The sequence below is a fragment of the Nipponia nippon genome, unplaced genomic scaffold (genome assembly GCF_047370975.1).
Source record: "Nipponia nippon isolate SJK-2023a ecotype South Korea unplaced genomic scaffold, ASM4737097v1 scaffold_3, whole genome shotgun sequence".
Classification (NCBI taxonomy): domain Eukaryota; kingdom Metazoa; phylum Chordata; class Aves; order Pelecaniformes; family Threskiornithidae; genus Nipponia; species Nipponia nippon.
The window spans coordinates 127,210,863-127,238,007 of NW_028262347.1; the positions used below are offsets into that span (position 1 = coordinate 127,210,863).

Consider the following 27,145-nt stretch of genomic DNA (forward strand, 5'->3'; position numbering starts at 1 on the left):
TACTATTGTAATTCTCTGTCATATCCCTAACCTCCACCACGTCGTATTTTCTAGCACACATCTGGGTCCTCTGACATTTCCTCATTGTGGGAAATGGAGCTGGAAAGAGCCTTGTCCATAACCCGATCCAGCCTGACTTAAGGCATGTTCAGTTCTAGCCATGCCATAACCACCTGGATGTGGGTTTAGAGCCTGCAGTTTCCCATGACAGTTTATTTCAGTGTCTGCTTTGTCACGTTATGTTTTTCCCCACTGTCTGAACTTAAATGGCCTCTGTTGCAATTGAATATGAGGCAACAGTATGTCACACACAAGGCAGACTCGTATGTCAGATATACGGAACGTGGTACCTATACTCCATGTCCAAGGGCTGAGACAACGCTGCATAATTTCTCTGCTGCCAGCATTCTATCTGGAACCATCTTTCCAATGCGTCCTCGTTTGAGGCAGTAAGTCTATTTTTACACTGTCCGAGTGAAAGATGCAATTTCGGATTACAAAGCAGGAGCAGAGTTACAAGACGTTAATACAGGCATTGTCAGTAGCGATGTGAATTAGGTTGCCCACCCAGCTCTTCCTTAAGATCTCTCTGCGGGGTTGTCGGATTGTTGTCATGCTGGAGGTGAACAGCGGTGAGTGTTTTTGTTCTTGGAGTACCACTTCTCGCTTTCATCACAGATTCCTGCCCCCAGCCCAAACAGAAATAGCGAGAACGTGAATTTCTGAAATGTTGAGAGATCACTCTCCCCTTCTATAAGGTAAGAATATACATAAAATGCAAATAAAAAGCTAAAGAAGACATTTTAAAAATTTCCATACGCTTCTTGGTGTGCTTCCATTTTCTTCAGGCACTAAATTTACATTTGTTTGCCAAGTTTTAGCCACTGTTTAGCACTGTAGGGTTGTAGAAAAAGGAGAGGCGCCTTACACGCAGCGCTCCCAATACTTCTTCATCCGGCTCAACTTACTCTTCCGCTCCACGCCCACATACCGTGAGAAACAATTGTTACCAGAACACGTAAACGCCATCCTGCAGCGCACCCGCAGTCTTCCTCACGCGACCGGGCGAGAGACCCGCGTGGCGCCGCAGGCCCCGCGTCACCCGCGCCCGCGGCACCCCGCACCTCCCAGGCTTCCTGGAAAGCGAGCTTCCCCCCGGCACCGGCCGGCGGGGGGGCAGGCGCTCTCCCCCGCCGCAGCAGCTCGGCCACAGAACAGGCCGCCCCCGCCTCGGCTCGGCCGGAGCTCGCCAAAACCGCCGTTAGCCAGGCGGGCGCCCCGCTGCCGCCCTCGCGCCCGCTGGTACCGGATCGCTCCTCCCGCTGCGCCCGGCCCGCAGGGCACCCGCTCGCCCGAACGCCGCTGCCGGGGGCGGGGCGGGGCGGGGCGGGGCCGGAAGCAGCGCGAGGCGGCGGGCGGCTGCGGCCACGGGCGGAGCCGGGGCGCCGGGTAGGTGAGTGCCGGTGCTGCCGGGCCGGGCCGCGCTGCGCTACTGGCGAGCAGCCTCGGGCCGCGGGGGCGAGCTGTGTCCGGGGGCGGGGGAGCGGCCTGGGCTGCCCGTGCGGTCGCGGCGAGGCCCGGTGCCGCCGCCGGTGCCGGTGCGGCCGCCGGAGGCGGGGCGTGCTGTGCTGTGGCGCCCGCCCGGAGCGGAGCGCGGGGGAGCGGAGCGCGGTGCGGCCGGCGCTGGGCTGCGCCTTCCCGGGCGCCCGCAGTAAGCCGGGGCGGTGGCTGCCGGCTCCCCTCCTGCGCCTGGCGGGTCAGGAGCCCTCGCTGTATCGCTCGCAGCAGAGGAACGAGGGCTCCGCGGGGAAAAACAGGCGTGAGAGGCCCTACAGCTGCAGAGGAACGGTACGTACGGTCGCTGCAGCGCTGCTGCATCTGGGTGCTCCCTGCTCTTCTGGTCCTCGCAAGCTTTCCAGAGGCTTTGGTTCAAATTTTCTCGACGGCCGCAGAGCGTTGCTGCTGCGTGAAATTGCAGCTGGGACCCCTGCAAGCACTCGGCTAACTGAGAAGAGCTGTGCTGGCCTCGTTCTTGTGGAGCTTTGTGAGAGCAGAGCTGTTGCCTATCTTGAGATTGCATTTTCCTTGCTCCTCTCTCGTGTCTACTTGCAAGATTTCTCCATGCCCAAAGAAAATATTGAAACCCTCCTGACACCTGTGTGACACATAGAAGTTATTACCTAAGTTTTGACCTAACTCTTGGCGATAAGCCTGTGTTGTTCACTTAGTCTTTCTTCACCAGAGATATAACAGAATCAGATTAGAGGTTTTTTTAAGAAACCTGATAGCTCTCTGGACGAAGTAATAAAACCGTAGATAAAGGAGACTTAATGAGCAAAGCTTACACAGTTTTCCAAAAGCCTTTGGCAAGTGTCTCTGTACTATCAAGTCCAGAACAGTTTACTTTCCTTAAATGAAAAATAACTAAAGTGCTTCCATAAATGCGTATACCTGTGCTGACTCTGTACCCTAAAAAATGATGGATGCTTGCAAGCGTTTACCTTCTTTCTCTTCTCGGATTTGCTCTTGATGACACTGAGAAGCAATTTATAAAGGGTTAAAATAAAGTTTTCTTCTTCCCTGTTCTATAGTAATGTATTTATACTTAGTCACTTCAGAAAGTATGTTACCTTTTCTGTATTTGTGTTAGTGAATAGTTTTTGTTAACTGCTTTATTTATTTGTTTGTTTGCTGTACAGCCTTCCTCTTCTAAGCTACTCTTTGCCAGGATTGTTACAAGAAGTGTATTCAATAGCAGAGTGAGCATCTTTCAGGCTTAGCTTCAGTAATTTTTCAGCTGCTATTGTTGCATGTTGTATTAGTAGGAATACAAAAACAGTGGTATTTTTATGTTTTTCTGCAGCATCCAGGGAAGAAAACATCTGAGAGTCACTGTGGATGGTACTCTGAAAAATCAGTTCAAAGTGTAGTGAAAGTCAAAAAGCAAATAGAATGGTAGAAATTATCAGGTAAGGAATTAAGTGCAGAATAAAAGACCATGTGTGGAGAAGGTGAATAACCCCAGAGCTGCACAAAGCTGGAGACGAGGGGAGTATTCAGGTAGTTTTAATTGCTTTCTTGTCCTGCCCGTGTACTTTATCTGGGCATCTGACAGACTGTTGTTCTACTGATGTGTTTTATTTTCCCCATTAGAATTTGGGTGTCAGCTTATGCTTTACAGAAACTGAATGCGATCTCATTTCTCCCCAACCCCAAAAGAAGAGGGAAACACATTGTGAGGACAGGGGATAAAAAAGGAGAGGCAGGTAAAGGCAAATGGCTTAAAAATAACTGGAGAGAATGCTGAGCTGAGCATGCACAGTTCCCTGAAGTTGAGATGCTGATGAATGCTGTTTTGAGTGGTGCTCAAATGAGAAATGATAGGACAGGGGCTTAGAAATAAATCCTACAGTTGGTGAATATTCCCTAGTTTTTCTTAGGAAGTTGTGGCTGGCTGGCTTAACCGTTGCCAGAAGGCAGTTGTTGAAGAGGTTCCACAATGGGGCTTTGGATATGGAGGGTATGAATAAAAAAAATCAGTAGGGTGAAAAAGTGCAACTGAAGTTTCTGTAAGAGGTTCTGGAAGAGAGGCTGACACCCAGGGTACTAAGCGTAGAAGTCAGTCTTTCTCCTGAAATATTAAACAAGAGTGCTGACTTCAGTCTACATTTTTCAGACTTCTTTTCATTCTATCCTTGCATTTCCTTGGCTACAGTTTCTCCTGGATACAAACATGTGTCCAGGTGCTGGATTCGCATCTTATTGCTTAGTGGCACTATTGTCACTCTACTAACGATAGCTATTACAAAATTTTTATTCAGTCTCCATTGCTTTTCCTGAATGATCTTTGGCACTTGTACAACCTTCATTTGATGGCTGTAGGGAAACTGGAACAAAACTGGGATTCTAGTTCTGTCACCTTTATCCTTAACAGCTGGTGGAACCTGGTGTTTTACTGCTCAGTGCTGAGAACAGGTGGTAGAAGAAAGTAGACAGATTTGATCCAGGCAAGAGCAGAGAGATGATGTTAGGAGGAAAGAAATGCTTGAACAACGCTAACTAACCCTGTCTTGAGGTTTCTTAGTGAGGACTAGTGCTTGATTAAGTTAACCTGTGTCCTCACTTAGTAATCTTGATTAAAGCAGCTACTCTGTGTGATTCCCCCCCCATTAGGTAAGGAAAAAAAGTCTTTGCACAGAGAAACACCTGTGTTTGTTGCAATTATGTCTAGTACTGAAGGTGGACTGTAGCGTGTCTGCCTACACAGATTGTTAATACCATCAGGATGGTTCCGTGCTTTTTCTCAGAGATGGAACTCTGTTTAAGACTACTCAAGGTGTTCACTATCCTTAACTGTCTGAAACCACAGTTTTCCATTCCTCACTTCCTACTATGCTTGCTGTACACTGAAGTAAATAACTGCTGACCAGGTAGGAAATCTAAGAGTTCCTAGCCACTAAAAAGCATTCTTCCATAAAAACTACTGGTTTCATGTGGCAAATGAAAGTACCGATTTAGTTTCTGTTCATTTTCTCTTAGCAATTCTTTGTCTATTTCAATATCTGAAAAAGAAAAGCAGCCCCTCAGTATCTGCAGGGGTTGATGGGAACCTGTTGCTTTTTATTTGGAAGCACAGTTCAAAGAAGTTGCATGTGCTAAAAATTGGCCAGGTGAGCCTAAAATGAGGGCAGTCATGTTTCTTGTTAGCAGTTTAAAAATCAAAATGAAGGCTTGGCTTAACATAAAAAAAAATCATCTGCTGTGATATATCTTTAATCACTGTTCTGTCTTTTTTGTGAGTGAGTGACCAACATTCTGGTGCTGGCATTGTCTTTATTCTGAAAATACACATCAGGTTTATCTTTGCTAATAATTGGAGTGCGGAGGAGGGGAGAACGGGGCTTATGTGCGCTATGATGATTAAAACAAATTCCACTTCTCACAAAGTGCAGATCTCCAGATAGTCTTCTAACAAAGTGATGACCTTATCTGTTTTGGGGTTTTTTGGGTGTTGGTTTGTTTTCCCTCATGGGGACGTAGTGAAATCTTAATGTCAGATAATTGTGAGTTGGGTCTTCTATTAATTTGTGAGATGTTGAGGTTTTTGCAAGTGTCTTGAACCCTACTCCCACCACTTGAATATTGTTCACTCTTCATGAGGATTTCTCCACAGTTGTGAGACTTTGAGAGGATTGTTTCCTGATCCCAGAAGGTGGTGTGTTAAAGAGTTAAAAAAACCCAACAGAACAAAACTACAAAATAAACAACGCCACAAACAAACAAAAATATCCCACAAAACAAACAAAAAACAAATACTGTCTCGTAACAATATGAGAATCAGTGCTTTTGGAATTTGTTTGAATTCTAATAGGAAAATGGGAATATAACATTGGTAAAATAGGTATAGACAGAAGACAGTATAACTAGTATCTGAGTTGAACTGAGGAACTGCTATGAATTTTGTAGTGTCTTTGAAAATGAGAAACTGTAGATTTATGGTTTCTACTAATTGCAGTGATAAGAGTGCTTGCAGATGATACCAAGTTGGGCAGGAGTGTTGATCTGTGTGAGGGTAGGGAGGCTCTACAGAGGGATCTGGCCAGGCTGGATCGATGGGCCCAGGCCACTGGGTGCGGGTCAACAAGGCTCAGGGCCGGGTCCTGCACTGGGGGCACAACAACCCCAGGCACCACTGCAGGCGTGGGGAGGAGTGGCTGGAGAGCTGTCTGGGGGAAAAGGACCTGGGGGTGTTGGTCGACAGCCCCTGAACATGAGCCAGCAGTGTGCTCAGGTGGCCAAGGGGGCCAATGGCATCCTGGCTTGTATCAGGAATGGTGTGGCCAGCAGGAGCAGGGCAGGGATCGTCCCCCTGTGCTGGGCACTGGTGAGGTCGCCCCTCGAATGCTGTGCTCAGCGCTGGGCCCCTCACCCCACGAAGGCCATGGAGGGGCTGGAGCGTGGCCAGAGCAGGGCAGCGAGGCTGGGGCAGGGGCTGGAGCCCGAGGCTGGGGAGGAGCGGCTGGGGGAGCTGGGGGGGCTCAGCCTGGAGAAGAGGAGGCTGAGGGGAGCCCTCATCGCTCTCTGCAACTGCCTGAAAGGAGGCTGGAGCCGGGGGGGTCGGTCTCTTCTCCCCAGGAACAAGCGATGGGACGAGAGGGAACGGCCTCAAGCTGCGCCAGGGCAGCTTTGGGTTGGGTATTGGGAAAAACTTCTTCCCCCAAAGGGCTGTCAGGCCCTGGCCCAGGCTGCCCAGGGCAGGGGCTGAGTCCCCATCCCTGGGGGGATTTAAAAGCCGGGGAGATGTGGTGCTCGGGGACATGGGTTAGTGGTGGGCTTGGCAGTGCTGGGTTATCGGTTGGACTAGATGATTTTAAGGGTCTTTTCCAGCCTAAATGATTCTATGATTCTATCAATTTAGAAGTGAATGCAAATGGGATATGGGAGACAAGTGAAGACCAAAGCCAGCGCTCCTGCCCTTGTGGAGGGGTTTGGGCTACAGTGGAGAAAATACAGGAGGTAAAGCCACTGTCAGGAGTCTGGCTGCAGATCCCTCTCGTCTGCTGTCTGCATCGGGCTGCAACCGTCTGAGAACAGGGAGAGTCAAGGTCAAGGGCAGCTGGATGTGGGCGATAGCTCGGCAGCCCGTGCGGTGGGTAGGGCTGTCTGGACTAGTCTGGGACGAGACAGAAAACAGTTGTTAACGCTGTAACTTGCAAAGCCCTGGATTTTGTGCTGCAACGTGGAGCAGAGTTACATCATCCGCCGGCACCGCCGCGGGGCGAGGTGCGCGTGCGGGTGGGAGGGGCGAGGCCGGAGTCGCCGGGGTTACCTCAGCCCGCAGGCCGGGATTGGCTGCGGCGGGTCAGCTGGGCCGGCTGCCCGCAGGCCGGGATTGGCTGCGGCGGGTCAGCTGGGCCGGCTGCCCGCAGGCCGGGATTGGCTGCGGCGGGTCAGCGGGGCGGGCCCCCGCCTCCGCGGGCGCGCGGCGTCCCCGTCTCCAGGCGTCCCCGCGGCTGCCGCCTCTGGGAGCTGGGTGCCACGGCGTCGGCAGGAGGGGCCAGGTACGGGCGTTCCGGTGGACCCGAGTGCTCGGGCGAGGAGTGGCGCCTGCGGGTGTCCCTGATAAACCTGCGGCAAGGCGCTCGTCTGCCGTGGCGCTTTGCTACGCTAAACTTCCTGCCCGTTCCTGAGGGGGTTCTGCCGCCTGCCCCGAGCGCGCGTCGCTCGGTTCCTCAGCTTGCCCTGTGCAGGGCAGGCAGCCGCAGGTCCTGCTCCTGTCTCTAGCGCTGCTGCTGTGCAGCCCTGCTTGTGCTGCTTAACTTCCTTATAGACAAGGCGTAACAAGCCGGAACAGTACTGAGCTTCTGCAGACGCTGTCTTTCGAGATACTCGGCTTGAAATACTTGGAACGGTTCTAACAGGGCAGCGACAGGGTTTTATTCCGCTGTGCAAGGCAATGCCAATAGATGCAGGCTGCCGTGACCACACTGTCCTGCTGGAGTGGATTCTTGCTAGGAAAGAATGGCGTGGTACATGGTGCTTTGAAATGCCTGTTCTCTGCGTGTGTGGCTTCTGTAGAACCTCGGCAAAGCTATTTGCGAACTGTTCTGAAGACAATTTATTTGAAGCTTTTCTTTATTTTAGTCAGTTATTCTGAACTGGCTTCCCTCTGGGGAGGTTTCTTGTTTTTCACTTTGCACTAAGAACTGCAGCTTCCCCCGCCCCTTACAGAAGTTTTAGTTGGTAAGGTAACAAAGCCGTTTAAATAACAAAAGCCCCTCAATGTTACAGAGGACTTATTTGTGTTATGGTAAAGACTTACTTGCTCTGAAATTGTGTGCATTTCCTTGGAACTTGATTTATCTCTGGTTAATTACTTGTGTAGTACAGTATAGCTCCTTCTATAGGAGCTTGGTTTCCAGGTTTTTTTCACTTGTGGAATGTCCTTACGCTTAGTTGAGATATTGGCCTTTGTATATAAAACTGTGAAAAAAGTTTATTTAGTTTTATTTTATCAACTCATTGCAAGTAGTTGTGGACATCCCATGGGCCTGCAGCCAACAGACTGAAGAATCAGTGTTATAGATTGTTGTTGTGAAAGGCACCAGTTTTAGGATTTGAGACCTCTTGATTGCTTGGGAAGGTGACTAAGTCTCTTTACACTGATCCGGAACAGAATAGAACTGTACTGTGCTACTTAACAGCTGTTATGAAGATAATAAATTCATAAAAAACAGCTGGTAGTATTGTTTTCTATGAGCAATAATATAAGGATAACTTTTATTATTTAAAGAGATGACGGGAGAATCATATTTTTAAAAGTTAGGTTTTGAGACTAGTTTGGAAGGAGTGGGTTTTCCTAGTAATGAAAAAAGTAATTTTTTAAGCTGATGCTAGAGTCTTGGAGAAATACCTGAATAATGCATTTTGCATTTCTTTTTAGTGCTCCCTCCCCTCCAAGTAAGGCAGAATTTTTTTTTTTTTTTAATTATGTACCTTTTTTTGGTTTGTTACTGAAGACCAGAATCATCCCAGGTATGGAAATGGTGGAAATGGGAGTGGAATGGAAAAAGAGGATTGAAGTTACCTTTAAATCCTTGATTGAGTGAGAGGAGAGAAAGGAGTTGTTCAGCAGCCTCGGACTAGCCTGAAAGAAAGCTGGTAATTTACAGCATGCCCTGTGCTCTGTCTGTGCTCTCTGGCAGCATCATTCCCATTTCACGTCTCTCTCTTTCTTTTCTTGATGTCTGCTGCTGCTTTACAATGTCTGTTTCTGTCTTCTTATTAACTTACTCTCCTTGCCTTTTCTCACAAGCTACTTTCAAAAACGTGCTATTTCTTTCTAATCCTTTTCCTTCAGAAGATCCACACTGTCTGCCACTTCTCACTCTTCGTTGTCTGCTTGCTTTTAGCAAAGTTGTCTCTGGCAGAGGGAAGCAGGAGGCAGTCTTCCAGAAGGACAAGGTTGCTTTTAGTTGCAAGCAGCCCTGTAGTGAGAATGTGAAGCGATTCTCTGGCAGCTCAGTAGGAGCAACCAAGGAGACAACACAGCTTGATCTAGCTAGTATGGGTCTGTATTCTAGTGACAGTGCAACACCAGGTAAAGATTATTACTGTAGTGGGAGTCAAAGGCCTCATAGGAGAGGCTGTGACGGGAAATGTCTGGGGGTGAAACTTCAGGTGGAGTGCCTGGTTCTGTTCCCGAAGGGAGACGGCCTGTGAAGGGAGCTGAAGAGGAACAGGGAGTTCCACTCAGGATAATTGTGGTGGAAGGGGTTCTGGATAAAGGACCTGCCATTTGCCAGGTTGTCAGGAGCTGCTGGGCTCTGAGCGTCCCTCTGAGACACAACTAAGACCCTACTGGGAAGATGACGGCCGACAGTAGATGCCAGGGTGAACTTCAAGGTGGAAGGGTCAAACAGACTTAGGAACAGTGGGAGTTGTTGTGCCCCCAGAGGCAGGTGCATGAGGTGCCTGGTAAGGGTTCGAGGAGGGAATGTCTAGTTAGTACTGTTCACCAGCTCCTTTAAATTTGCCCTGTATGAGAAGAAAACTTGGACTACTTGTGCAGTTGTATCATCTGCTCCGAGTCCTTTGTCTGCCTCATCCTGGCAGTGGTCAAGACTGCCATTTCAGGTGAAATACAGAACTGGAGGGACATGGCAATTTAACAATATTAATCTGCAATGCTATGTAATCTTCACTAGACAAAACAGGAGAACCATTTTTTGCTGGTGGCTGCCTTGTCTTATGTAGAGGTGTATATTTTGGCAAGGATGATAATGAGGTATAATAACAATACACCGATGCAGGGTAATGAAGCAACTTCATGTTCACGTAGTGTATGCCAGAGCCGCCAGGTGCTATAATTCTCATGGTATTTGTAAGAGCAGTCTTCCACTGCAGTTACTATGAGCTCTCCTTGTCCTCTCTTCAATACCTTCTCCTTATCACAGCTTGTGCAATGTTGTTTGCTCTATTCCAATGGTGCAGAGGGATGGATTGGAAGCAAAATTTTGTAAAAGTGGAAGGAGAGGTTTTGTGGCTGAAGCACTGTCTGGGAGGACTGGATTCTTGTTAATCTCCTTTGTATCATTTGTGATACTAGATGCATTACTTCAACTAGACCTGTCATAGGAAATTGCTAATTGTGTATCCCTTGTCTGCTGAGTACTTGCTCTAGTGGATTTTGACTTACAAGAATTCTGAGTGTTTACAAGTTCAGTCAAGGGAAACTAATGCCAAATACCTTGGAAATTGGTGTCCTTACTTGTAATCATGGTTAACATCTTGACATTTGGTAGCGCTCAGGGAAAAGTGAATCAGCATGTCTTCTATATTGAAAAGGGCTGAGATTCATGAGAAGTATAGTAGATGCTGTGTTGTGGGGTGTACGGAGAAGTCTGGGTGATGCAGCCTCTCTACATTTTTGTTGTTGTTCCAAGCTTCTCTATGGACAAAGTTATGCCTTTTCTCCATTGTAGGTACACTCACTAATAGTCTTTTCCCTTCTTGGAGAACCATGTTTTGTTCTTGATCTTTAATAATGACCTTCTGCCAGCAGGTAGGGAACAGGGGCCTTCAGTTCTTCTAAGTCACAGTCTGAGAATTGTGCAAAATGGAGAGAGTGGGCTGTCTGTCTCTTGCACGAGGAAATCGTGTCAAGGCTGTACAGGACAAAGAGGAGTTTGGGTGGAGGGGGAGCGGGTGAGGAGAGAAATATAGATGAAAATTCACTGATATTTAACCACTTTTCCCCCTTCCTTCCTTTTAACTTACAGATATCCTTGATTTGCAGAAGGCATCTCAAAATGTTGTGTCGAGCTGCTCTGAGCCCTCTTGTCCGTTCCCCTGGATGGTGCTTTGTGTTGTCGCCACATGCCATCGCAGCCATTTCCCGTTTATGTATGTATGAGAGAAAGCACACGTTTCTAATAACGTTGGTCACTATGTGTCTGGGCATGCCTATGCTCTTTCCTGTGTTGAAAGGAAAATCACCTCATTAACATCATTCAAAACTTACAGCCTCTGGAGTGAGCTGCAGTTGAAGCTCTACTTTCGTAATGTTACTTTCTCCCTTATAATATTCAGCTGGATGTCTGAGAGGGTGTTTTTTTCATTCTGACATGCGTTTCAAGCCAAAAAATCAATTGTGAAAGTACTGGTACTGTAGAAGTTCTTTATTTCAACCTCATGCATTCCTGGAAAACAAGATCTGATTATGTCTGCTCCCCCATCTGCATTTTCAGCCCACAAATGTCTTGAGTAAAGCAAGGTGTGAAGCTCAAATTTATTCAGATTAGATAAAAATGGAAAGATGCTTGCAGGAAACCTGAGTGTAAAACATAGGTGCCCTGTAAATAGTCGTTCCCTGAGAACCTAACTTGAGAGAACTCTTCGCTATTTATTTGATTAGTGGTCTGAAATACAGAAGGCAAGGATAGATAGACTCTCTTAGATCAAGAGATTAACTGTTCACTGTTGCATGCAAAATTAATTTCCCATTGGTCTGTGTGCTAACAGTTCTCTCTTGTTGATATATGTATAAATTAATAAGTGTTGAAATCTTGAAAATGCTAAACTTGTTTTTTCTGAGCTATAGCTCCGTTGACTTCTGCATTTGTAGTATTTTTAAATATTCCGCGTTTTCCAAAGTCAGTAAACTACTCGTAGTTAACACTGTGAAAATTATTCCTTAGTATTGACAGTAGTCAATATCCAGTATTGGAGCAACTCTGGTTACTTCATCAGTTGCATTCTAGAGCTGGATTGAGCATTTATAACAGTTTTCTTCTCTACTATTTCTGTTGTGATCCTGCTCAGCTCGTGTGTGTTTTGAAATTCTGCTGCTTTACTCCTGAGAAGCAAGCCTCATGCAGATTACATAAAAGGATCTGCAAGCCAAATACTTAAGTCTTTTTCATATGTTTCCCCTTCTTTATTAACAAGTGAAACTGTTGACAAGGTACTGGATATAAAAACTGGAAGGCCTAGAAGCCTATTCGTCCAAAAAATTGACTGGATGGCTGTATTGGTTTCTCCATAATTGCATATGAAGCAAGTTAATGGGCTTGCATCACCAGAAATGTTTTGCATATGCAACGTGGGAGCTAATTTCACATCTTGGTCCAGTCTAAAATAACTAAAAAAAAGATAGGTTTATGCAGTCATAGAGCAAGGTTAGCAATTAGGACTTCAGTGGAGATGAATTAAATTCTCTGCTTGTTCTTGAACTGTTGTCTCTTTCCTTGTTTTTCTGAAAAAATAAGAGGTTTCTTTTGAGATACTGGTTATCCCTCAACAGCTGCCACCTTGGAACCTTCTAAACCCTGAAGCTCTAGCCAAGACAATTGGAAATAAACTGTTTTTACTCCTTTCTGGTCATACTGTGTGGGATAGGCAAATACTATATAGTAATGTATAATGCTGGAAAGAACAGTTAAATTGGACTCCTTCACCTATTCTTTCATGTGTATTGTAGGCCTTATTTACATTCATAAGTCTTCCCTTATGAAGATGAGGGGCAAATGAAACTCATCTCCAAATTCCATTTTCTACTTCTATATGCGTGACATGTTAGTGCAGCCCTCAGTTATGATTAATCATTTAAGCTTCTTCTGCAGGTATAACAAACAAAATATTTATTTATTTAAAACATTGTTAAATGACAAGTTTCTCTTTTCTGTAGCGCTATGTTAATTCCTGTCTTTCTCCAGCAGACATAATGCCCAGGATAGTCACTTTAGGTTATAAATCAATCCATTTTGTATTATAGAGCATCAAAATTAGAGAGACTGGACAGATTAAATAAAATCAGATAACTCTGACCATGGCATAGGATTCAGTTTACTGATTTATAAAGAAGCCTCTGCATCTTCAGATGAGAGACTGGTTAGGATTGACTAGGATAGAATAGTTCAGTTGGAAGGGACCTACAACGATCATCTAGTCCAACTGCCTGACCACTTCAGGGCTGACCAAAAGTTAAAGCACGTTATTAAGGGCATTGTCCAAATGCCTCTTAAACCCTGACAGGCATGGGGCATCGACCACCTCCCCAGGAAGCCTGTTCCAGTGTTTGGCCACCCTCTTGGTAAAGAAACACTTCCTAATGTTTCCAGTCTGAGCCTCCCCTGACGCAGCTTTGAACCATTCCCACGCATCCTGCCCCTGGATCCCAGGGAGAAGAGCTCAGCACCTCCCTCTCTCCACGTCCCCTCCTCAGGAAGCCGCAGGGAGCAATGAGGTGGCCCCTGAGCCTCCTTTTCTCCAAACTAGACAAACCCGGAGCCCTCAGCCGCCCCTCAGAGGACATGCCTTCCAGCCCCGTCACCAGCTTTGCTGCCCTCCTCTGGACACATTCAAGGACCTTCACATCCTTCTTAAATTGTGGGGCCCAGAACTGCACACAGTACTCAAGGTGAGGCCACGCCAATGATAAATACAGCAGGATAATCACCTCTTCTGCCCGGCTGGTTACGCTGTGTTTGATGCCCCCCAGGATGTGGTTTGCACTCTCAGCTGCCAGGGCACACTGCTGGCTCCTGTTGAGCCTGCTGCCAACCAGCACCCCCAGATCCCTTTCTGCAGGGCTGCTCTCCAGCCACTCCTCTCCCTGTTTATACTTGTGTCCAGCGTTACTTTGTCCCTGGTGCAGAATCTGGCATTTGTTCTTGTTAAATTTCATGCCATTGATGATTACCCAGTGCTCCAATCTATCTAGATCCCTCTGCAAGGCCTCTTGTCCTTTGGGAGAGTGAACAGCACCTCCCAGTTTAATATCACCAGCAAACTGGGTAACAGTGCAGTCAGCTCCTGCATCTAGATCATTGATAAAAATATGGAACAGCACGGGCCCTAGGATTGAGCCCTGAGGAACACTGCTGGTGACCGGTTGCCAGCCAGATATAGTCCCATTCACTACAACCCTTTGAGCCCTGACGTCCAGCCGGTTCTTCACCCAGTGCACCATGAACCGGCTCTTCTCACAGTTGGACAACTTATCCAGGAGGATGCTGTGAGGAACAGTATCAAAAGCTTCACTAAAATCCAGAAAAACTACATCCACCACCTTCCCTTCATCCCCTGGGCAGGTGACCTTATTGTAGAAGAGTATCAAATTAGTTAAACAGGACTTCTCCTTTGTGAACCCAGGTTGACTGTGCCTGAGGATTGCATTGTTCTTTAAATGCCTTTCAGTAGCCAGTGTGATCTTCTCCATAATTTTTCCATGAATGTGTGCCATCTTTTGACTAAGTTGCACTTTTGGTCCCGGAGTGTAGTGTCGCTAGCTGTTTTTTCTGTAATTACATCAGCAGTGTTCTCCCTCTTTTTTGCTATACTGGTGTTTTTGAGACTCTCTAAAAGTTGACCTGGTTTAATGCAGTTTCTGAATAGTAATACAAGAAGAACTAGATGTTGGATAAGGAAATGTGGTTTCAAATTTTTTTTCAAGTAATATGGCTTATCCAGGTTATATTAATTATCCAGTTGACACACTTGGACTGCGGGTATTCTTATCTGTACGACTACTTCTTCAGACACAATTCACTGTGGCTCTGCAAAACTTCATATGAAGTATGTTGGAAGTGCTTTCCATCTGCCTTCACTCCTTCAGCTTAACTGTGGGACTTTATGTGTTTGGGTCCACCTCTGTCAATTAGAAAGGATCCAGACTGTTCCTTGTGATTGTACCTTAATAGTGACTATTCTCTTTAATCTGCTGTGCTGATAGTGGTATTACTGTCCTTTGAAGGCATTTTGAAAACAAAGATTTTGCTGGGAAATGTTCCCTAGCTCATTGACTTGGGCGAAGTGCCAGCCTTATGTATCTTGTATCTTACCTGAGTAATGCTATGACTGTTTCTTCTCCCTCCAATGCCTATTTATCCTGTAGGAAGGTGACTTCCAGTTTGTATGTCCATCATCCCCCTTCTGCTGCCCCTAGCTGAGCAACGTGCAAAATACCTTAGAGGCGTTGTAAAAGCTGTGTTTCTTTTCTTTCCTAACAGTCAAGCTTTCTGTGCTACTACAGACAGAAAAACTCTCTAGCTGTATCTAATGAGGCAAGGCAAATGAGATTGTTTTAAAAAATAGTACTTTTACTTCTTATGTGAGCTGTATGGGTTTTTTTACAGTGTCCTTCAGTTTGGTCTAGATTCCCAGAGTCAAAGCTCTGTGACACATGGGGTATTGCCTTATATACCTTAGGGGTGGTTAGTGCTGCTCAGATACTGTTGGTTCTCACTTTATTTTAGTGACTTGAAAGCTAGTTTCTCATTCCCAGTCACTGAGAAGTGTGCGTTGTGAGCTTTAGGCTTGGAAAGGGAGGAAATGTTACATTACCTCAAGGGCTTAAAGACTGAATGAAACACTTATAACTGCATATTTTTTTTTCTTTCTTTCTTTCTTTAACCACAGATCTCCCTTGCTATAACCAAAGATTAAGGAATGAATCCATCCGTTGTTGGAGCAACATCCCATTTATCACTATGCCACTCAGCCGTGCACATGGAAAATCATTTGCACACCGCAGTGAGCTGAAGCATGCAAAGCGGATTGTAGTGAAGCTGGGTAGTGCTGTTGTGACTCGAGGGGATGAGTGTGGCTTGGCCCTTGGGAGACTGGCATCTATTGTAGAGCAGGTAATTCTGTGACTGAAGTGGAATGTTTGTTTTAACTTCAGATACTCAGTGATTGTTGGATGGCACAAAAGATTGTAGGAAAACCTCATAAAACAGTGATGGCCCTTTAAAGCAATGTGTTGGCCTTTCCCTTTTTCATCCCCCTGTGCTGGGGTAGCATAAACCATGTGACTCAGTAAATTGGTGTTTGAAGGTGTGGTGGGTTGACCTTGACCAGCAGCTAAGCACCCACACAGATGCTTGTTTGCTCCCTGCACCTCCACCCCACCACCAGTCGGATTGGAAAGAAAAGAAGAGCAAAAGTAAGACAACTCATGCGTTGAAATAAAGATAGTTTAGTAAGTGAAGGAAAGGGGAAAAGAAACTAGTGATGCTAAGGCAATCACTCACTGCCTTGCACAAGCAGACCAATGCCTAGCTAGTCCCTGAGTGACGGCCACCTTGGAAGACAACCCGCTGCCCTTTCCTATTCTGCTACCCCAGTTTTATTGCTGAGCATGGCGTTACATGGCATGGAATGTCCCTTTGGCCAGTTCATGTGAGCTGTCTCAAATGTCTCCTCTCCGAACTTCTTGCCCAGCCCCTAGCTCACCTGCTGTGTTGGGACACAGTGGGAAAAAGAAAGCCTTGATGCTGTGCAAGTACTATTTAGCAATAGGCAAAACATCAGAATGTTATCAACACTGTTTTAGTCCTGAAATCCAAAACACAGCACTATATGGGTCCCTATGAAGAAAGTTAACTCCATCTTGGCCAGACCCAGTATAGAGGAAGAGATTTGCACAGCGAGATTTTCATGCAATAGGTAAGACATGACTGGGTCATTAGTTGGATCTAGTGGGAAGGTGGCACTGAAGTTTGTGAAGTCTGCAGAAAGAGCAGACCCTTCTTGATTACCTGAGCATTTGCAGATTTCCTCCAGGAGAAAGCTTGAAACCTCATTACTTGTAGGAAAAACTGATGGGATCAACTCATGGATTGGTTCTCCAAAATGAAATTATGACTTCAGGGGGGATTGGATGTGTCTTCTCTGGGAAGTAAAGTTAACATAATAAATTAAATCCATATAAGACATTTAGCTTTAGAGCTTTGAAAGGAATCTGGCCAGATGCGTGTAAGGAAGAAGTAATTAAAAGCTGTACTGTTGGAGTTAGCTGCTTCACTTCTAGAAAACAAAGTTACTGTATAATGGGAGCTTTGGGAATGGATGGTGAATAAGAAGGCTGGTGGAAGTACAGCTGCTACTTTACAGCTTTTTCATATCTTATCTTTCCTTATCTGTAGCAATGGAGGTGGAGGGGTGAGGATTATAGAAGTGTTACCATGTCATATGTATTGTGAAAATTCAAGCGTGACTGTCATGAAAACGGGTATTGTGAAAAGAAAGTTTAGCAGAATCTATAGATTGCATGCAGTCCTTTGCCTAGCTCCCAAGTGGGTAGGAACATGTGCAGGAGTATCTTAGAGGGTGGTTGCCTTGCTTTGTGCATCCATGGATAAAGCGAAACACTTGTGTCAGCAAGAACTGGTGAGTGCAAGGTTATCTATAATAGCCAGAACTGTCATGCTAGCAGTGATCATACTCCAGGCCCTGTTTCTTATGTTCTGTACTTACAGGTGTCAATGCTGCAAAATCAGGGCCGAGAGATGATGATTGTCACCAGTGGTGCTGTAGCTTTTGGAAAGCAGCGGTTGCGTCATGAGATCTTGCTTTCTCAGAGTGTGAGGCAAGCACTTCATTCAGGCCAGAGTCAGCTAAAGGATATGGTGAGTGGCTGGGCGTACTCCCGCTTTTCCTTGAATGTTGGGTAGTACCTGCTCAAGTCACTGCCTGACAGCTGTTCTTTATCTTTGTAGGCTATTCCAGTCTTGGAGGCCCGAGCCTGTGCAGCAGCTGGCCAGAGTGGACTAATGGCTCTGTATGAGGCCATGTTTACACAGTACAGCATCTGTGCAGCTCAAGTAAGGGATTCCTTCTTTCCTAGACTGACTTGCTACTTTGGTCAGCGATGGAATTATTCTTGGATTTTTTTCCGTGTTTCATATGCTGCTATCTTTACTGTAGTGTTGCATTTCCATTGCCAACCTACTTTTGGGGCTTGTTATTGTAGCATAAATGGTAGCTTATACAGGAGTGCCTTGCTAAGTATTTCTGAAATGGAGTTATCCATTGTCAAGGTGAAGCAAATATGCTTTTCCTTTTTGGAGTTCGTGTGTGTCCTGCTCTTGTGTGTAGGGGGCCGGGGGGGCGTGGGGGGTGTGTCTGTTAAGGTCTTCACAAAAGCTAAAGCTGGTGGTCCAAAGTGAGGGTTTAAAAATCACTGCCACATATTCTGTAAAGCTGACAGAAGTACACATCCACACTTCAGAACTTGCTGTCCATCTGCTCCTCAAACCTTTCTAACTTGTGGGTGATGGTATCCCTAGCCTGGGTCTTTTACCTATACTGAATGCTGCAACTGTATTAATTAAACTACTCTTAAACAGGCTTTGCTTATCTTAAATACTTTGAGAATACAGAATTGCATCAACTGCAAGGCCTTATTTGTTCAGACACTTTTAATGAATTTAGGAGCCTAGTATGAAGTCTCGCTTGGAGGAACTTCTTCCTGTAACACAATATAGCTGATATCACTAAAATGCTTACAGTATAGCTAACAATCACTATAGGTTGCGCTGGATTGTAATCTTATTCAAGTCTGCAGACGATTATAATTCCTTTGATTTAAAAGAATTAATTACCCATGCCAAAAAAGCCAGTGTACACATTGATTCTAAGTGCTATTGTAACATTTGTGTGGTGGAGTTGTTTGCTTAGTTCTCAAATGTCCAATAGCACAGTAAAAATGAAAAAAATGTCTCTTCAGAGCAGACGCTGAGTTTTTTTGTCTTAAAATACAAAAAAGAAAGAGATGGTGTCTGCATGCAGGAGGCTTTAAGACCAAGATTCTTCTAGAGCTGAAGAGAAGTCTTGAGACAAAGCACCCCTTCTGCTTGCGGCAATAGAAACATTACACTGGGAGAGAAAACAGGGAAGACAGTGTCTTGAGTAGTCTATTGAATTGTTTAGGCTCTCAGTAGTTATCATCAGCATCTATGTTCTGCTTATGTTTTTTTTTTTCCAAGTTGATTCCTGGAGCCTGTGATCTGTCAGCTTGAGAAAGGCCATTATAGGCTCCAGTGGAAGTTAAGGTACATAAACCTGAAAATGTTGTGGAAAGAATATTTCTTACTTGGATTCTTTATCCTTTAAAAGTGGCTTATGTTTCTTTAGTGACCTGAAGGGCATGCCTGATCTGTTATGATATGTTAATACATATGTTTATGATGTTCTTCTCAGGAAAAGTGGTAGGCTAAGTATATATTAATTTTTTTTCCTCCGTTTAGATTTTAGTCACCAACCTGGATTTCCATGATGAACAGAAACGTCGGAACTTAAATGGAACGTTGCACGAGCTTTTAAGAATGAATATTGTCCCTATAATTAACACTAATGATGCTGTTGTTCCACCTCCGGAGCCGAACAGTGATCTGCAGGGGGTAAATGTGGGTAAAGTATTGCAAGGGGGTGGATCCTGCTTGTAGATGGTACAGCACTAATGTGTACTTCACTAATGCCATAACTGGGGACCTCTGAAGCCTGCAACAGAGAAACAGACATACAAAATTAGTAATGTGGACAGAGGGTACTGGAAGACTATGCTGACCTGTCTGTTTCTGGCAGGATACAGTGCTTGGGGTGGAAGCAGGGCATCAGATGTCTGCTCTGCCAAAAGCAAGCGTGCCCAGTTTGGTTTTCACTGAACAGTTGAAGTTGGAAGGGACTTCTGCAGGTTAGACAAGCCTGCAGTCCAGCACCTGCGTTTAAAGCAGCATCAGTTAGTACCTCTTGTCCTGTCACTGGGCAGCAAGGTGGAGAATGCAGGTACTGATCACACTGCTTGTCATTTTGATACTGCTTTACTGCATTCCAAAAGCGTATGTACTTTCACACAAAGATCACCTTCTAAGTTTCCAGTGGGTGTGAACAAAGTAGCTCAGAAGGACTTGGTAGTGCTGAGGTAGCTTGCTTTTGTGTGTTGCAGCCAAATATTTCCTAGTTTCTCCCGCTGTTCATTGCAGGTAATTAGTGTGAAGGATAACGACAGTCTGGCAGCACGACTGGCTGTGGAAATGAAAACTGATCTCCTGATTGTTCTCTCAGACGTAGAAGGTTTGTGAGTCATTTCTTACTTTCTTGTTTTATTGAAGTACATCAGATAGTCAAGCCAACCTATATTTGGGTTTTACTGATCTCTTCAGTTCGTATCTTTCACAGGGACAATTACAACGTGCCACATAACTCTTTAAGGCATATATCCAGTGCTGATGCTGTTGCATAAGCCAAAGACTGCCTGCCACACTGTTGAATCTGGGTGGGTGAGAATGCATGTGAACTCGAGACTCGTTCCAGAATACCATATGTACGATGGTACTTCTGCTATCTTCTCAAAATTGTATGATATAGTTATAAGTAATACGCAGGACAAAGGCTATGTGTTTAGAGTCAGGAGTATAAGCCAAATACTGTTCTACAATAGTTTGTTTCTTCTGGCAGCAGGTTCTGTCTTTCAGTGAATTACAGGTACATTACAAGTCCTGATCATTGCCTTCCAGATACCTGGAACTTGCTAGCTTTTTCTGTCTCCCGGACATTTGGCTTACACTGCTCTAGTCTCCTGAGCTGTGCTGCTGTGGCATAAGTCTGTCACCTATGGATGTTGGAGTTCCTTTTCTAGAGAGAGGAGGGTAGTGGGTGCAGTTTCAGATCAGTGCAGTCCACATCACCCAAGTCGCATAGTCTTTTCAGCTTCTTCAGATGGGTTTCTTTCGGTGCATCCTGGACTTTGGCACATATTGTAGGCCTTGAGGAGGAAGGAGGTGCCTTTCCATAAACACAGTTTCTTTTAGCAGATTCAGCTAGATTTCATGGTTGATTCTAGTTGAAATGACTGGCTGAGAACAACTCATGAAAGCAGTAGTCAAAACAACTTGTAAAATAAATTAACACCCAACACCCCCATCCTCCAAGCTTATTCATTCAACATGACATCTTGTTTATGGAAGGATGTGTGTCCTCTCCTTCCCAAGCTATCAAGGAAGGACACAGATAGTCTGCACTTGTGCTCTCTGATTTGTAATGCCAGTATTTGCTCACATAGAATTTCTTGGAAGTGTGGTGGTAGAGTTTAGGTTTAACATGTTAGGTAAACCAAAGCGTCATTCAACTCCAAGCATAGTTACATAAAATTACTAGCTTTTAAAAAACAAATTAATAGGAGTATGTCTCTGTAGTGTTCTGTTCCTTCTTAGCAGAATTCGATAGTTACCCTTTTTACATATTTCTGAATTGCCCAGTTTATCACTGTACAACCCAGCATTCAAGATTATCATCTGAGATTTTGGTGAGGAGGACTATCCTTTGCCTGTTCAGTTGTGGGTTTGTATGTGTAAGCCCTGATTTTGAACATATAAAAGCTGTGAACTGTTTCTGTAACCTCAACCAAATGTCACTACCTCCCAGCTTGCATGTTGCTATTCAGCATGTGGGTTTTTGGTTTCTTATTCATTATGCTTTCGGTAAAGCTATACTACTTGAGTCTGTCTGTTAAGTGTTTCACGCTTTCAGTCTCACAAAAAGCAGAGTTCAGTGAAAGTTTTCAATCCTGTAAAGTGGAATAGAGCTTTTCAGCCTCATTGATTTTTATATTTTTTTTTTTCTTTCATGAGTGAGCTTTGGGCATGAGGGTATATAACACTAACAGATTTTTATTTTGGTTTATTTTTTATTTTTTATTTCAGGACTCTTTGACAGCCCTCCAGGATCTGATGATGCAAAGCTCATTGACATATTCTACCCAGGAGACCAGCAGTCTGTAACATTTGGAACCAAATCCCGAGTGGGAATGGGAGGCATGGAAGCCAAGGTAGAAATATGGAACGTTTGTTTTGTTATTGGGAAGGAAAGGGAGATGTGGGAAAGGGAGATAGATGAGATGATTGTGCTGCCGTTCACATGGATCTTGACAGGGTGCAGAAATGGGCGGACAAGAACCTTATGGAGTTCAGTAATGGGAAATGCTGAGTCCTACCCCTAGGGAGAAACAACTCCGTTCACCGGTATGGGCTGGGGAGTTGACTGGCTGGAAAGCAGGTTCACTGAAAAGAGCATAGGGGTCCTGGTAGATAGCAAGTGGAATGTGAGCCAGCAATATGCCCTTTGGGCAAAGCAGGCCAACAGCATCCTGAGTTCCATTAGAAAGAACATAGCCAGCAGGTTGAGGGAAATTATTATTTCCCTCTACTCAGCACTAGTGAGACCACATGGGCAGAGTTGTGGCTGGTTCCGGACACCACAGTACAAGGAGGACATGGCATACTACAGTGAATCCAATGGAGAGCCATGGATATGATTAAAGAATCGGAGCATGTGTCACACTAGGAGACACTGAGAGCTAGGACTGCTTACCCCGGAGAAGAGAAGGTTTGTGTATAAATACCTGAAGGGAGGGTGTAGAGAAGACAGAGCCAGACCTTTTTCAGTAGTATCCAGGGAACAGACAAGAGGCAATGGGCACAGACTGAAATACAAGAAATTAAACTGACATGTAAGAATTTTACAGTGAGGTTGCTGAAGCGCTGGAGCAGGCTGCCAAGAGAGCCTGTGGAATCTCAGTGCTTGGAAATGTTCAAAACCTGACTGGAAGGTGTCTTGAGTAACTTGCTCTAGTTGACCCTGCTTTGAGCAGGCAGTTGGACTATATGATCTCCAGATATCCTTTCCAACCTCAGCTATTCTGTGAGTACTCTGTAACAGTGTATGGGTTCCTTTAGCTTCTCTCTTAGGTCCATCTGAATTGAAAAGAGCAACTAATAAATTACATTCTGGTAGTTTGTAAAATGTGACATTTGGAACTCTATTAAGTTGTTTTAAAATAAGAGTTGGTCCTCACTTCTTTCCTTTGTGATAATCGAAAGGCTTTGGGAATCCCTGTCACTTGAATGTGATACGATACCTCTGTCTCCTTTCTGAGTTTGTATGTATGCTGTTTGCTTCTGAAGGATATATTGGTGGAGACCAAGGTACTTTAGTTCTTGAGTACAAGAGTAGTAGAGGTAGGAGGGCCGATGGTTTTTAGTGCTGTGTACGGTCGGATGCCCTCAGTATTCATTGCTGTGAGTGCATAAACATGGGTGTGGTGTGAGACTTCAACATATGTCTCCCATGATGCTGGGATATGCACTATGGTAGTACGAATTGGTGTGAGTTTCCTAAGGACACTTATGGAAAGTTGTCTGTGAAAACTGAAGTAGATTTTGACTAAGCAAGGAAAGACCATAGTGAAATTCTTCACCATTATCTTATGCTTTATTTCCTTTTCTGAAGAATCAGGTAAGGCATACTTCAGTATCAGAGCATGGACTGGAAGGTGGCAAAAGGAGGAGGCATTTGAGTGTTCTGTTTGTAACTATGGGATGTACAGAGCTTATTTAGAAACAACTTTCCCTTGATCTGGCTTCTGGAATAGTTTAAATGATTCCAGGTATTGAGGGGAAAGCTGCCAAGGTCAGAGAGTATTTGTGTTGTAAAAATAATAATCTGTTAAGAGATATTTGGTATCTTTAAGTCTGAGTCGCATAGAGGCAAATCTCAATGCTGCTGTTGTAACAAAAATTTGTTACAGTTGAGAATTGCATGATATTTTTGAAAAACTGTAACATAAATAATAGAATAAAGAGATGGTAGCTCAAAGTACAAATCTTCATTATGAGCATGAAACTTGAGCAAAAACGTAGCAGTTCATGGTCTTGTGGTGATCAAGAGTTTGATGTGATAGGCATATCTGACAGGCAGTGTCTCCCAGTGAATATGGACTGCAATACCTAATTGTAGAACCATATTAGGAAAGTGTAGAAGTGAGGAAGCAGGGAAGCATTTGCAGTAAAATAAATGACACATAATTAAATATAGTGGTGGGATAATGCTGCCCATACCTTGGTCAGGAAAAGAAATTAAGGACACAACAGGCAGTACCTCTTCAGCAGGTAACATCTGGGATTTGCATCTGTGTTTTTGTATTTTGGCATGAACCAGTGAAATGTTGGGGGGGGGGGGGGGGGGATTTTAGAGAAATCTTGTTTTGATGCCTTAAACGATGGCTCAAGTGTGTGGAAAGAGGGTAATCTTAGGACTAATAAGTACATGGGGATTTCAAAGGACCCTTACTAATAAGCTAATCCTGCTGTAAGCTTAACATTCTGTAGAAGGACTAAGCAAACTTCAGTATGCCAACACTGAAGTTCAGAAAGGGAATTCATGTTGCCCTTCATGTTAGGGCAATGCTTACAAAGATACTGCCCCTAAATTTCATAGAGCTCTTGTTGAACATGATGCCTGCCTCCCCACCCACCATGGTCACCTCCATGACAGCCTTCAGCCCACAGGTGACCTGGTAGTATCATTGACTTTAGTTCTCATCTGTCTGTGGACATCAGATTGTTCTTGTTTCAGACTTGCTTCTTGCCTTAGATCTTATGCATGTTGCTTCTATACATTGCTTAGTACACTGTGGTCCTGACCTTTGAAGATGACTTACTTCTAAATGCTATACTTAACAGAATCCTCCTCCAAGGCGGGGGGAAGAATGCCAAATAAAAAGCATATGATTCAAAACTGAAGAAATGCAAACTCTTCAAATAGAGCCTACTGAAGGGAACAACTCTTAAGACAATAGGTGTACTCCCAAGCAAAAAGTAGAAGCAAATAAATAATAAATCCAATGAGAACATGAACAGGAAATGTGAACAAAGTAGGTAAAAACTTTGTGTGGAAACTTAAGTAACTCTTCAGCAAACTTCATAGCTTCACCAAAGGGTTATAAACAACGAGAATACCTCTACATCTTAAGCAGACCCATGAGGAGTGCTTAGGCTGATCAGACTTTAAGGGAGTAATTCAGACAGCTAAAGATATCGAATAATATTTTAGTGTTATATGGTAATGGCTAGGACCTGAGCAAGAACAGTGCTCCACAGTACAAGTAATATCATGTGGTCGCTTAAAGTGGAGTAATTATTGATGGCTAATCAATGTCAGGGAGATTGGCAACAGAATCTTTTCAAAAAGGAAAATTGGGTTTCTTCAGAGAGTAAGAAGAACTTGCAACATAAGGTAATGGTGAAAAAGAGCATATGACCAAAGTACCCTTGCAGAAGTCTTGAAAAAAGCAAGCTGTTAGGAAAATTTGAAGTACGCTCATAAAATGGCAGCTAGTTCAGGAAGGGAATGTAAATCGCAAATACATGATCTCATTCAATGCTACGTTATTGAAATTCCTGAAGTGTGTTGAATGCTCTTTGAACTATCTGGGCATCAAAGTGGAGCAAGAAGTCTTGTTGAGAGCAGTGATTCAATTAACAAGTGAATTTCCTGGAACTGGCTCTATCCTTCACTGTAGGTGAAAGCAGCTCTGTGGGCTCTCCAAGGAGGCACCTCTGTAGTGATTGCAAATGGAACCCACCCAAAGATCTCAGGTCATGTCATCACAGATATCGTGGAAGGGAAAAAAGTTGGAACTTTCTTTTCAGAGGTAAAACCTGCAGGTGAGTACAGAGGTAATGTGTACATTGAGAGCTGTAGAGATTTCCTGAAAGGTTAAAATTTGGCTAGACCTGTACAATAACTGCGATACCACACTCTGCTTAAAAAATGGTTTTTGAAAGGTATTTTCTAAAGTAGGAATAGAAAATGTTGAATCTTCTGCTCTGGTTCCCTCCAGCTGATAAACTGCTGCATCAGACTTGCATCTGAAGAATGCAATGCGTAAAATTTTTACCATTTTTAGTCTTAGAGGTTATCATCTAGTATTGAAGATTTCAGTGTGAAAATGTGGACATAGAATGTGCTGCTGAACTAAGACAGCGTTTTGTTTTATTTCTTATCATAAATTCCTTTTACGACTCAGTCTTCTGGTATGGTAGGTAGGAATGTTTTCTTGCCCCTGCGTTGCTGGGACAGTGTAACAGTTGCTGGAGAAAGTCAGACCAAAGATCCGTGACCTTAGCAGAATAGGACAAGTACTTTTGATGCTCTTGATACTTCTGACTTGCACTTTAAGCCAAGCAAATTTCTTTGTGTATAATAATCCTCAATGGATTTCTTGTATGAATTTGTCGAATCATCCTTTGAATCTATGTAAAGACTTAGCATCCACAGGGCTCTGTGTCACGATAGTCAAGAGCCTTTACTAGATACTGTGTGTTAACTCTGGAGCTAGAACTATGTGAAGAACTGCTTGCTTTAATTTGGGTTTGGGGGGTGGAGAAGGTTTTGAATTTTCTTCCTGATAGCTTCATTTGATGCCCCTACTGCCTGTATGGGTGATCAACCCCTGTTTAACTTTGAGGATGTGAGACATCATCTTTCCCCTCATCATCTCTCTTCCACGTGAAAGAGGTTTGGTCTTAGACATTTTGTACCAAAGCTGTTCCAAAAACCTGGTCAACGCCGTTTCTCTTGTTCGAAACTGTTTTCATTCTATTGTGGGCTTTTTGAGACAGGCAAAAATCAAAACTTCACACACCATTCAACATGCACGTAAAGCTTTAATTCATGAGATGGCAAGACTAACTGAGTTTTGATGAGATTGATAATGTTTTCTGTTATGTTCTCTAGGCCTTTTCTAATAATTCCAAACATTTAATTTGCTTTTCAATTTTGATGTTCACTGAAATGATGTTTTCATAGTATTATTTGTGACAGTACTAAGGTCTGATTTTCCTTTTCCCCCTCTACATTGCTTCATGTTTATCTGGTTGAATTACACTTGCTGTTTTGTGGCCTAGTGACGTGGTTGCAGAGGAAATCACACAATTGCCGAACGGCTGAGGTTGGAAGGGACAGTATGACAGATGACAGGGTCATCTGGTCCGACCCCCTGCTGAAGCAGGTTGCCCAGGACTGTGTCCAGACAGCTTTTGAATTTTTCCAAGAATCGGAGACTCCACCACCTCCCCGGGCAACCTGTGCCAGTGCTTGACCATCCTCACACTGCAAAAATGCTTCCTGATGGGAGACAGCTCCTGTGTTTCAGTTTGTGTCCATTGCCTCTTGTCCTGTCACTGGGCACCTCCGAAAAGAGTCTGTCTCCATCTTCTTTACACGCTCCCTTTGGGTATTTGTACATACTGATGAGATCCCCCCTGAGCCACCTTCTCCAGGCTAAACAGTCCCAACTCTCTCAGCGTTTCCTCATATGAGAGATGCTCCAGTCCCTTCATCATCTTTGTGTCCCTTCGTTGGGCTCTCTCCACAGTGTCCGTGTCTCTCTCCTACTGGGGAGCCCAGAACCGGGCACAGCACTCCAGGTGTGGCCTCACCAGTGCTGAGCAGAGGGGAAGGATCACCTCCCTCGACCTGCTGGCAACACCCTTCCTAAGGCAGCCCAGGACACCCTTAGCCA

The 27,145-nt window shown here is 44.6% G+C and overlaps 1 protein-coding gene across 14 annotated transcripts in view; it reads left to right on the plus strand.

The window, feature by feature from the left end:
- Nucleotides 1–1,402: 1,402 nt before the first annotated feature.
- ALDH18A1 (aldehyde dehydrogenase 18 family member A1) overlaps nucleotides 1,403–27,145 on the plus strand; it is a 39,812-nt gene continuing 14,069 nt past the window's right edge. Inside the window, exons 1-11 of one of the 14 annotated variants that reach the window (XM_087765974.1) lie at nucleotides 1,808–1,848; nucleotides 2,864–3,060; nucleotides 3,154–3,266; nucleotides 10,782–10,905; nucleotides 15,421–15,644; nucleotides 17,262–17,411; nucleotides 17,502–17,606; nucleotides 19,032–19,190; nucleotides 19,767–19,857; nucleotides 21,486–21,610; nucleotides 25,142–25,286. In XM_087765974.1, the coding sequence (XP_087622100.1) occupies nucleotides 10,812–10,905; nucleotides 15,421–15,644; nucleotides 17,262–17,411; nucleotides 17,502–17,606; nucleotides 19,032–19,190; nucleotides 19,767–19,857; nucleotides 21,486–21,610; nucleotides 25,142–25,286 (1,093 nt within the window). In that variant the 5' untranslated portion in view covers nucleotides 1,808–1,848; nucleotides 2,864–3,060; nucleotides 3,154–3,266; nucleotides 10,782–10,811. The other 13 variants (XM_087765972.1, XM_087765975.1, XM_087765976.1 and 10 more) reach the window with 13 other exon arrangements.